This window comes from Chanodichthys erythropterus, chromosome 22, assembly GCF_024489055.1.
Source record: "Chanodichthys erythropterus isolate Z2021 chromosome 22, ASM2448905v1, whole genome shotgun sequence".
Taxonomy (NCBI): Eukaryota; Metazoa; Chordata; class Actinopteri; order Cypriniformes; family Xenocyprididae; genus Chanodichthys; species Chanodichthys erythropterus.
This window is the reverse complement of record NC_090242.1, coordinates 5,589,053-5,602,132: the sequence shown is the minus strand read 5'-3', so window position 1 is coordinate 5,602,132 and position 13,080 is coordinate 5,589,053. Positions and strand designations below refer to the sequence as shown.

Sequence of the window (13,080 nt, the reverse complement as noted above, 5' to 3'; positions counted from 1 at the left end):
AAAATTTTGAAGCATCAAATTGGTAGTTGTGTAGACTGTCAATGGGAGGGACAGATTTAATTAAAAAATATCTTCATGTGTGTCTTACAGGTTTTTCACATGTAAAAAAAAAAACCCTGTCAAAATGACACCTGTCATTTTTGGGCGAACTAACCTTTTGAGACAGTGTCTTAAACTTTATACAGTACATCACAAACAACTGAAAAGGTCATGGGGCTTTGAAATATCATGGACAATGAGGAATTAAAAGACTGAACCACTGCTTTAAAGAATGAAGGATAAGGACAATTCAAACAAAAGTCTTCAAACAAAAGTTGTACTTTTATTTAATTAAAACAGCCTGTGAAACAGCACAAGTGTAACACCCTACCAGTTGGCCACGGATTTTCCACAAGACAGGATTGATATAAACATGTGTACTCTTCTGGACATACAAAACAAAGTTACATTGTATATAAATATACCCATCCATCTGAGAGGACAGTCGTGGCCCCTTAAAATGAACAAAGAGCCTATAGATATTCAGAAAGATTTGCTCTGTAAATTTGACTCTTTAAGCTTTAAGAGTTATTTGGAATGGTGCTAAACCTTGGCTCAAAAGATAAATGTGTGGAAGAAAATAAATCAGAAATGAAAACAAAATTCAGCTGGAGTTCACCTGTAATCGGCAGACATGAGATTGTGTTAGTGGTGAAATGCATTTGAAAACCCATAATAAACTTTAAAACCTGCAGCAGTCTGAAATAAAGTCTTAAAGGGAAAGCTCACACAAATTTCACCAACAATTACTCATTTCAAACAAGTATGACTTACTTTCTCCAATGGAATACACAAAGTTTTACATGCTTTTTCCCATCCAAATACAATGAATGGGGTAGTTGAACATAACCAGTGAAATTCTTCAGAAATTATCCTTATATGATTCATAAAAGACAGTCATACAGGTTTGAACCATATGTGGTTGAGTAAATGAAAGCATTTTTATTTATGGCCAAACTATTCCTTCAAATTGGCTTGCAAAAGATGCACAAAAGAGTGATTTTTTTTTTGTTCGTTACATTTAATTTGCCAAGTACATGATGGAAATGGTGTGAAATGTCTGTGAACATGTAGGCATTCTCACTGACCCAAGTGTATGAATGAACACAGGCAGAATAAATCGACAGCATTTCAGGAATGTAAAAGAAAACAATTCCAAGAAAGAAAATTACTACTGTACTTTGCAAACTCCGTTCTGGAGGGAAAAGCATTGTTGTGTAGGAGGAGAGTTGTGCCCTTTGCATCGATTACACATTCTTCTCTTTGATAAACACTTCATTTTCTGGCTTTGAACAAAAGAATTCAGTGAACGCATTAAAGAAAAAGAATTGAGTTTTAACCTGCATTATGCAAGCAAGAACATTTCTCAGAGTAGGTGGGCAGGTAAGAATAAAGCAGAAGAAATTAATGCCACATTCTCACAGAACATGATAAACACTGGCCACACTCGGTGAGCGGGTATGTGGTGGGTGTTATCAAAAGCAGTCCTCAAATAAAAGGTGTTGCGTATTGGAGGTCATTTTGTCCATTAAAAGAGGCTGAGAGTTCAAAAAACAGAGATGAGGGCAAAGACTCCATACAGCAGGGCGCAGGGATACGCCACCAGCAGCTGCTGCCCGTCCATGGCCAAAGCAGAGATGAAGATCTTAGAAGCCGAAAAACTACACCAACCAATGATGGCGGCTGTTAAAATGATACCCATCATACCCCTGAAAGACACAGGAAAACACCAGGTTAGCAAGGTCTATTATAAACTAGCTAGCTATATATAGGGGGCAGCCGTAAAGAACACTTGAAAATAATGTTTTATTGATGATTTATTCACCCTCAAGCCATTCTAGGTGTATATAACCATCTTCTTTCAGATGTACAAAATCAGTTACATTAAAAGCTTGGAAGAGCCAGGATATTTTTTTAATGGTAGTGAATGGGGGGGGTGAGATTTTGAAGCCCAAAAAAGTGCATCAGTCCATCCAAGCGATGGGTTTTTTTTAGAAAAATACCCATTTTTAAAAAACTTTATAAACTATAATAACTGGCTTCCAGAGAATGGCCATACATGAGTCGAGTTCCGCCGGAAGAGTGAACTTTGACCTGACACATGACGTTGTGACAAACATGGAAGCGCAGAGGTTAGAGCAAAACAAAACATGAATTAGAAGTCTAAACCGAGCATTTTTAAATAGAAATGTCAGAGGATTTCGATACAACTAACTCGTAACTCGATGCCAGAAGCCAGTTATTATAGTTTATATAGTTTTAAATATGGATATTTTGTCTTACAAAAACACATCTCTTCACTTCAGACAGCCTTTATTAATCCCCTGGATCCATGTGGAGTGCTTTAATGATGGATGGATGTGCTTTTTTGGGCTTCAAAATATTCACTCCCATTATAAAACATGGAAGAGCCAGAATATTTTAAAATATATCTCAGATTGTGTTTGTCTGAAAGAAGGTCGTCCTCTAGGATGGCTTGAGGGTGAGTAAATCATGGGATCATTTTCATTTTTGGGTGAACTATCCCTTTAAGGCCCCAATGTACTTCAAGTGAAATCAAAGAACGAACTGGTGTGACATCATTTCGAACAAAATCAGGGCAAAGCAAGGATTGTTGTGTCCAAAACAGCATGCCAAAGCAAACTTTCCAGAAAAGTTTGCTCTGGCTGGTAAACACCATCAAACTACCATTGGTCTGTGGTGATTATGTGATAGACAAATGTAGCTCTGTAGCTCCACCTTCTTTGACATAGAAGAAATTAAGTGGAGAAGCTCTCAAATTAGTTCATCAACATCAGACATCCACAAGTACAAAGAAGAATACACTGGACAGTCGCTTTATAGTAGAAAGTGAAGTTGTAATTCTAATTGAAGGAGACACTGACAGTTTTTTAATGTTTAATACTTTAAAGTTGCTTGCATTAAAGCAATCTATTGTATAACGTGCTAAATAAATAAACGTGACACGACTTTCAAATAAAATTTTCCTGATAATTTACTCACCCCCATGTCATCCAAGATGTTCATGTCTTTCTTTCTTCAGTCGAAAAGAAATTAAGGTTTTTGATGAAAACATTCCAGGATTATTCTCCTTATACTGGACTTCAATGGGCACCAGACGGTTGAAGGTCAAAATACAGTTTCAGTGCAGCTTCAGAGGGCTTTAAACGATACCAGATGAGAAATAAGAGTCTTATCTAGACAAACGATCAGTCATTTACTAAAAATTTACTTGTGCTTTATAAACAAATTATAGCCTTGCAAGTGCTTCCGCTTTCCGCATTCAATGTCCTACGCCTTCCCTATTCTACTTACGGAACGCACGCGGTGCCAGTTTCATTTTTTTCCATAAGTAGAATAGGGAAGGCATAGGACATACAGCGTAAGCGTTTAGAAGAATGCGGAAGCATGTGCAAGGTGATAATGTGTGTTTATAAAGCATTTACAGTTGTATTTTTTTTCGAAAATGTTTCACTAGAAAAGACCTTTATTCCTCGTCTGGTATCGTTTAAAGCTAATGTGGACTAAGCGCTGAATTGCAGAGCTGCTTCAAACATATCCACATCACTATGATCAGATACTTCCATAACTGCTCGTTTCTTAGTGTTGTCATTTTGGTTGGGATTATTTTGTTTTAAAAGGAAAGTGCACAGCTCATATTTATATATTCAACTAAATGTCGCTCTCAGCAACGTGGGGGATGTTCGCTAACAGTATTTTACTCCCAAATGAAAAATGAAAAAGAACTGCCTTGAGTATATCAGGGCCTTTAGATATGTGCATAATAATAGCGTACGTTTCTCTAAGTTAATGTTAGAGCGAGTGGCCATGTAACGTTAAGGTACTACTTACATGTTTCAAATGGTAAGCCACGTTTAAGATTGATTAATGATAGGCGAACGTTTGCACGTCACCTTTTTGGGGTCACCCTTTACCATCTTGAAATGATCCCACACATTGGATTTCCTGCCCAATATAATTACCACATGGATCAGCTGTGTTAAGGATCTGTCTGTCACGTAATACGCTACTCCAATTCCTGAGGAGTTTTTTTTTTTTTTTTCTTCTTCTGCGACCAAATGACTAATTAAAACATTTTGTAGACCAAGCCTCTGATTAACATTTGATTGAATATTAGGGGGCAGCGCTAAAAAAAACACTTTATAACATTCAATATCAATATATTCTATTATAGATTGTTATTAATAATTTATATTTTAAATAGTTTATTGTATATTAAAAACACACACTAATGTTTGGAACATTAAGATTTATTCCTGTGATGTAATTTTCAGTATCATTACTCCAGTCTTTAGTGTCACATGATCCTTCAGAAATCATTATAATATGCTGATTTGCTGTTCAAGAAACATTTCTTGTTATTATACGCATTGAAAACAGTTTTTGCTGCTTAAAATGTTTGTAGAAACTTTGATACACTACCCTAAAACTACTAAGTTTTAAATTTAATAATACAATATTAATAACACAAAATTGATCAAGAGTAAAGAAATTGTTACAAAATATTTATATTTCAAATAAATGCTGTTCTTTTGAAGTTTCTAACCAAATCTCAAAGTTTCTAATCAGAATCTTGACAAAAAAAAAAAAAATGTATCATGGTTTCCCCAAAAACATTAAGAAGCAAAAACTATTTTCAACATTGATAATAAGAACTTTGATTAACAATTAAGCACCAAATGAGCATATTAGAATGATTTCTGAAGGATCATGTGACACTGAAGACTGGAGAAATGATGCTGAAAATTCAGCTTTGCCAACAACGGAATAAATTACATTTTAAACTATAGTAAACTCTTTCAAATTGTAATTTAAAAGGTTGTAAAGTATGACTTACTGTAAGGAGATGAGGACCCCGAAACTGGACAAGATGATCATGGGGAGCAGGCAGTACCCGAGAACACTAGCGACACACCCAAATGAAACCCCCGTCATGCTCATGAGGTTGAGCAGGCAGTACATGCCGAGGCACCCGATGGCACTGATACCGTACACGTAACCGAACTGGATCTTACCCGTCTAAAATGAGGAAGAAAAACATGTCCTGTGGTTAGCACTTTTATCATTTAACAAAAATATTCTTGTCAGATTTATTAATCATCAGAATATAAATTAATAAAAAAATTTTTAAAAAAAATGCTTCCGAAGCTCAAAAAGATAATGTACCCATATTCATCTTGAGCCATTTAAAACTCTTGCCTCTTACCAAGAGTAATGTCGCCCCAAAGGCTAAACAGAACACCATGGGACCAGCCAGATCTGTTTCATTCATTATACTGCCATCTGCTGCCTTCAACGGGTGCAGCACAGTCAGAGTTTTCTGCCAGATGTGGTCAAAGTTGATCCCCAGCTCTGGAAAAGGAAAATACACTTTCACTTTTTTGGAAGAATAAGTGGTGTTTGCCCTGCACCGCCATGATACTAGGGAAGGGTTTCCCAAACTGGGCAATGTGAAATATGAAAGCTGTTGCTTTCCGTATGTTTTCTGTCATCTCAGTCACGTTCATATGTAAATTGCAAGAGATTATTTTGTCCATTAGTTCGAAAGATCTGAAAAACCCATTAATTTATCCACCCATAGACCCTCCCCTTGAAGAAATCAGGACAGAAGTGGTTGAAAATGGTCAAAAGAGAATTTTAAAAGATTAAAACACCAGGTATAAATGGGAATGTGTATCCCTCGTCTACTTGTGATCCGATTGACCAAAACGCATCTTAACACCAGGTGGAAACAGGGCTCTATACTACAGGCATCTTGACACCTGAAATGTTTCAAAGTCCACAAATGTAGGCAAAACTTCTAACATACCTGTAGATCTCATACTATTTGTTTAATTTGAGAATTGTGAATCATAATCTATTTATTTGGAAATATGCAACAAATCTAATCCTTTATCTCCATGATATAATTTATTGTTTTAGCAGTTTTGATTTTCCAGACAAAACTTTCTAAAAGTTTTATACAATTTTAACAAAACTGCTTCACTGTTTATTTTCTAACGATAATGAGTAAAGCTAATAGTGGTAACAGTGATGCTTGCTTCAGCGAGCACTGCTAATAAAGCAGAACATTAGAATAAGACAGGATTGACATTATTGCACAGCATGATAAATGCTCTTCCAATACTGGATGACAACAGCAGTCAGCAGTAATCAGTGAAGTGGATTTCTCCACGTTTCTCTGCCGACTGCCGGTTCATTTTAAGCACAGCTCTGATTATCTGGTTCAAGTAGATTTCACAAGGACTACTTAACTTCAGTATGCAAGGACATAGATGTGGTTGTACTAAACAGCCCCAGGTGACACATATTTGTTTTTTGAAGCGTTATTCTCAGAGTTCTGGCTTTTGGTCGCAAGAGGCAATGCTTTATTGATTTCTTAGTAAACAATAATGAATTCACCCATGGGAATCAAAGCAGTGTGACTATGAAGGGAATCACTGATTCTGAAAATGATTCTACATGTGTACTGAAGTACTACAGAAAAATGTCATGAGTTTAAAAAATTCCTCATTTAATCAATCAGAATAACAAGGACTAACCAAAGATTTCAGGTCTATTTTGACCCACAATACATAAAAAAAACAAACAAAAAAAAGTTTTGGTAAATGTGTTAAGACTGTCAAAACACAATTTTTAAAAACAAAAAATAACAAAAAAAAAAAAAAAAAAAATGTAAGAGATACATTAATTTCCGGTCAGTTTTGACCCAAAAGTGAACTATGGCTTTACACATGAAATTATGCAATTTTTTATTTATATGTTAAGCACACTCAAATTTGCATTTGCATTTTTTAATAACACATGCAGTCTCAAACTTCAAAGCAATTCAGCAGAATTACCGTAATTACTCTTGATAATGGCATTATACAATGCAAACAGAGCAGTGAGAAAAGACTCATTCAGTAGAGCTGGAGTGTGAGAGATTTTTCTTTTTTAAAAATATATACATATATTGATCTAGTGACCCCAAAGGTATTTGCACACTTCCATATTGTGATGTACGTCAGATTTAAAACGGATTATCCGAGAAAAAAAAAAAAAAAAAAAGTGATCATTAGGGATAATTATTAAATAATAATAATAATAATAATAATAATAATAATATAAATTTCTTGTGTTAGTGTAAAACTACAGAAAAACATTCATGTTATTACAATGATCTGAGAGTGACAACCAAACTGTTCATACTGTATGGCTTGAAATATAGGGCATACTATGGACTACTTTTATGACACTTCTGTATCACGCCCAGTTTCCTATTTCCCAAAAGTGTGGGAAATACATTTCTCAATATTTCTTCATCTGTGTTGCACAGAAAAAAAAGAAAATCATATGGGTTTGGAGTAGTGGATGACCGATTATTGCCAAGGCCGATATATTTAGCATTTTTTTAAATTAAGTTTTTCTGTTTGCCAGATGTGTCTGAAGCAGGACTTTTATTTTGACGGTACTGACACCACCAGAGCCTGAACACAGCACTCCCATTCTCCGTCTTCATTAGTTGACGGTCTCAGTTTAACGGTCCTATCTAATTCATTATTAGAGAGAACTGTTGAGCAAAGAAAGTAAACAATACAAAAAAAGTATTACAGCCCTTTTTTATAGCCCTCATTTACCATCAGCATTTAGCAAATACACATGTGTGTCATTTGAAGGGTTAGGTCACCCAAAAATTAAAATTCTGTCATTAATTACTCACCTTCATGTCGTTCCACATCTGTAAAACCTTCGTTCATCTTAAGAAAACAAATTAAGATATTTTTGATAAAATCCTCAGTAAGGCCTCCTTTGCCAGCAAGACAATTTACACTTTCAATGCCCAGAAAGCTACTAAAGACATTTTAAAACAGTTCATGTGACTACAGTGGTTCAACCTTAATGTTATGAAAAAAAAAATTAAAATACTGACTTTATTCAACAATATCAAGTGATGAAGCTTTACGAATCTTTTGTTTTGAATCAGTGGTTTGGAGCGTGAAAGTAACGTGAGGCTTCGTTACGTCATTAGTGTTTCGAAATTTCAATGGTTCACATGACTTTGGCAGTTTGATAAACCGAACCACTGATTCAAAACAAAAGATTCGTAAAGCTTCGAAGCTTCATGAAGCAGTGTTTTGAAATCACCCATCACTAGATAGTGTTGAATAAAGTCATTATTTTGTCTTTTGGCACACAAAAAGTATTCTTGTCGCTTCATAATATAAAGGTTGAACCACTGTAGTCACATGAACTGTTTTAAATATGTCTTCAGTAGCTTTCTGGGCATTGAATGTGTTAATTATCTTGCGGTCAATAGAGGCCTCACTGAGCCATCAGATTTTATCAAAAATATCTTAATTTGTGTTCTGAAGAAGAATGAAGGTCTTACGGGTGAGGAACGACATGAGGGTGAGTAATTAATGAATGAATTTTCATTTTTGGGTGAACTAACCCTTTAAACAACCTTTGTGTCATGAAATGCCATTTTTAAGTTTCTGAGATAATCACTGATCCGCACTAATACACAAACATTTTAAATATTCATAATGGCTAGCATAGAAATAGTGCAGAACCTATTAAAAATATTTATGAAGCAATTTTTCCTAAAAAAAAAAAGTTAAATGTCAAAATCCTTCAGTTTGTCTATTTTCAGGTTTAAATTACACTTTGAAGAACAGATTTCCAACAGGCCTATTTACACCTGGTCATTCATGCGTTCTTACTGATTGGATATCTATCCGTTTTGTTAAAACTCTTCCATTTACACTAGGCAACATAACTGTCTCCTCAAAACGAATACAAATCTAATCTTCAGTTCCTGCCCTATATGCAAATTCAACACATCAACGAAAGCAAGATATGAGCTTCATTTTATTTATCATCAGCTAATTTCAAGATCAAAGCAGTTGCAGGTCTCACTTACCCTCCAGCAACGGGGGCTCGTCCTCAAAGCTGCTAGTGTACATGGATTGAGGGGAGGCGGGTGTAAACGCTGGCGTAGGCTGGAAGATCTGCCCCGTGTACGGCTGCTGGGGCTGCATCATTCCCGGAGGTGCCGAGTAGCCCATCGGCTGTGAGTAATCATACTGTCCATATGGTCTGTCGGAAGCAACGAGAGATTTAGCGCCATAATTAGGTGACAGGCATTTAGGGCTTGTTATTTTACTACAAATATGAAATAAAAACACCTTGTCTATTTTGACAAATACAAATTTGCATAATGGTTTGCTGATTACTGTCTAAAGTTGTATATTATAATCAAGTGATATATTTAAAGTCAAATAGTGTATCTAATTTCACCAGCACACATATTACACTCAGGTAAACAATACATACAATATAGCAAATCTCAGCTGTGTGATTGTTTATACTGTTGCAAAATATAACTATGTCCTTGCGCTGCTATAACCAACTTTGTCTGCATTCATACATATGCTCACCTAAAGCAATATAACTTCAGCAAATCTCAACTGCTTGATTGATTATACTGTTGCAAAATGTAAATTATGTTACCAACCAATTATATATATTTAAAGTTGGATATAGGGCTTCCCTTCTAAGAGTCGACCAAATTGTAATTATTCAGTCTCAGAAGAGAAAAACACTACAGGAATTGGTAAAGTCATGCATCCTGTGATGGACAGATCGTTAGCACGGTTGTTCCCATATGGTAATTATGTCAGGCAGGAAATCCAAACGTTTGCCTGAACATTTATCGAGCTCAGACATGGCTCATCATTTGAAACATGCAAGTCGTAGCTTCATTTCATGCCCGCTTGCTCAAATGACACATTTATTTAACCCAAATAAATGTGTGCTATTATTAGATGCATACCCAAGTGTTCAAGCGGAGAGCTTAACGTGAATTTCTCTGTAAAGCTGCATCCACTATACTGTAGAGATGACGAGTCAGCGTTGACAACATCTTTACATCAGCCGACACATACTCAGAAATCACTAGTTTATTAATAAGTTGTTAAAATGTTCAGACAGTCTCCTTGCTGATTTTTGAAACATTCATAATCATTACTTTTGCCAATGCTCTGCATCAAGCTTAATGCGTGTGCACTTAATATTTTAAATGCTCATCATTATGGATTAGTTATTCCTCTAATGTAGAGCAATGTTGCATACAATATTCTTTCTTAGTCCTGAAACCATTTACCAATGCCACACCCTAACCCAAGTATATATTTAAAAAGGGATAGGCCTAGTTGTTCCAAACCTGTATGAGTTTCTCTTCTGTTGATATTTTTAAAGAATGTTGGTAACCAGACAGTTGACGGCACCCATTGGCTTCCATAGTACTTTTATTCCTACTATGGAAGTCAATAGGTGCTGTCAACTGTCTGGTTACCAAGTAAGTAATGACAAAATCTTCATTTTTGGGTGAACTATCCCTTTAAGTTATTTAATACTATCATAAAAGTCAGACTAGTTGACTAACAGCTTAAATGAGTGACTACAAAAATCTTAATAGCATATATAGTGCATGCAACTTTACCCACATACATACAGTTGACTCAAAGCAATGCAAACTAGATAGCAAATTTCGGATATGTGGTTGCTTATATCATTGTAAAATGTAAACTATATTATCGCACAGCTCTATACAGTATATCCAACTTTAACCACATACAGTATACTCACTTGAAGAGATATATACTACATAGCAAATCTCACCTGCTGCATTGTTTATATCACAAAATGTAAACTATATCATCAACCACCTCAAATCTGCTAAATGCAACATTAAGATATCATTAACTTAAAGGGTTAGTTCACCCAAAAATGAAAATAATGTTATTTATTACTCACCCTCGTGCCGTTCCACACCTGTAAGACCTTCGATCATCATCAGAACACAAATTAAAATATTTTAGTTGAAATCCAATGGCTCAGTGAGGCCTCCATAACCAGCAATGTCACTCTCTCAAGATCCATTAATGTACTAAAAACATATTTAAATCAGTTCATGCGAGTACAGTGGTTCAATATTAATATTATAAAGTGATGAGAATATTTTTGGTGCACCAAAAAAACAAAATAACTTATTTAGTGATGGCCGATTTCAAAACACTGCTTCAGGAAGCTTCGGAGTGTTATGAATCAGCGTGTCGAATCACGATTCGGATCGCGTGTCAAACTGCCAACGGCTGAAATCACGCTGATTCATTGTGCTCCGAAGCTTAATGAAGCAGTGTTTTGAAATTGTCCATCACTAAATAAGTCGTTATTTTGTTTTTTTGGAGCACCAAAAATATTCTTGTCGCTTTATAATATTAATACTGAACCACTGTACTCACATGAACTGATTTAAATATGTTTTTAGTACATTAATGAATCTTGAGAGAGGAAATGTCATTGCTGGATATGCAGGAGCCATTCGGATTTCAACAAAAATATCTTAATTTGGGTTCCGAAGGTCTTAAGGGTGTGGAACGGCATGAGGGAGAGTAATAAATGACATTATTTTCATTTTTGGGTGAACTAACCCTTTAAAGATCATGATTTCCTTTAAAGCAGCTCTGAAACAATATGTATTGGGAAAAAGCATTAGAAATAAAATTGACTTGACAAACAGAGCTATATCATAATAATAACATCAGGACTTTGTGCAAGACTCAGGCCTACTTGCTGTACGGGTCATCTGTGTTGCTGTAGCCATATCCTGCTTGGTTCTGGTCATCTACACTGTAACTAGACTGGTAAAAGTCTGTGTTGAGGTTGTCAAACCCTGACATTGCAAGCAGCCTGGAAGACATCAAGCAGAAAAATCAGTCAGCAGTGAACATTATCATCTCATATACTATCTAAGATACTATTTTTATCTAATAGTATCGAAGGCAAGAAGCTCATTTGGGTGGAGATCTGCTGGAGATCTCGAAACCAACTACACATATTTAAATCACACATGCAAATAAGGATTGATCATTAATGCATGCAAATTATATTCACTGACAAGAAAAAGATGGATGATATTAATGAATCAAGCACAAATGATCTGGATAAAGAATCAATATACATAAGGGTACTATGGTAAAGAGACAAAATCAGATTAATACCATAGTACTGAATGATTACACTTACAGAAAAGGACCAAAAAGTATTATGGTCCTACTATGTTTTATTGGAAAGCACTATGGTATTACAATCACAGTACAATGATGTTTCCATAGTAAAACCACGGTATTACTATAGTACGTTACACGTGCAAATAAGCATGGTATCACCATCAAATATGTAAAATAACTTGCCATTACAATGAAACCACGTTACTTTTTTTGTCAGACTAGCAGTACACATTATAGACCAGATTTTAAGTTTACAGTACACATTATAGACCAGATTTTAAGTTTACTCAAAGCATGCCGTGTTAATTCTGTCTCTCACATATCTGTAGAAGTCACACACATTTAAAGGTGATTTTAGCATAAATCATGTTTGTTTTGTTTGGGTTCAGTTAGCACAGCTCAACAAAAGCACTGCAGCGGCACATTCAGTGTCTGTCAGCACCGTTCAAACACTGTTCCACACACAACTTCAAACATATAATACAGCAAAAACATAAAGACGCAATGAGGTAAATTCTGCCGTTTTACTCACACCGTTAATCGCTCGAGAGTCCGCCAACACCGCTAACTACGTGTCAAGAAATAGCTGCAGAACTTCCGGGTCAATGGGGATGATCACGTCACTGTGTACGTTTAGGCTGCAGAAATCTGAGGTGCGTCCTCTATGGGAAGAAGCGCTCACTACGCACACTATTATAAACGGAGGTAATTAAAAAAGGGTTTGTTATGATTCTCGACTTTTTTGACTCGAAGGCCCCCCTACACAATATTCGAAGCCCCTGCCACCAAATCTAAGATATTTCTTGTATTGTTGCTGTAATTATGACAAAGTTACTTGTTTTCAACCCTTTTTTTTTATTATAGTATTGTTAGTAACAATCTAAACACGTGTCTTCTTGTTATTCTCATGTCAGATCCATTCAAATGCTTTCAATGAATGCATTTTATCATATTATTAAAGGGT

The 13,080-nt window shown here is 35.6% G+C and overlaps 1 protein-coding gene across 1 annotated transcript; it reads right to left on the bottom strand.

Moving 5' to 3' along the window:
* Nucleotides 1–315: 315 nt before the first annotated feature.
* Nucleotides 316–12,721, bottom strand: yipf5 (Yip1 domain family, member 5). The gene is made up of 6 exons (XM_067376682.1): nucleotides 12,651–12,721; nucleotides 11,677–11,796; nucleotides 8,966–9,141; nucleotides 5,267–5,412; nucleotides 4,898–5,079; nucleotides 316–1,748 (listed from the first exon to the last, which is right to left on the bottom strand). Exons 2-6 carry the CDS (start codon nucleotides 11,784–11,786, stop codon nucleotides 1,586–1,588), a joined length of 777 nt encoding a protein of 258 aa, XP_067232783.1. The 5' UTR covers nucleotides 11,787–11,796; nucleotides 12,651–12,721; the 3' UTR covers nucleotides 316–1,585.
* Nucleotides 12,722–13,080: the final 359 nt, after the last annotated feature.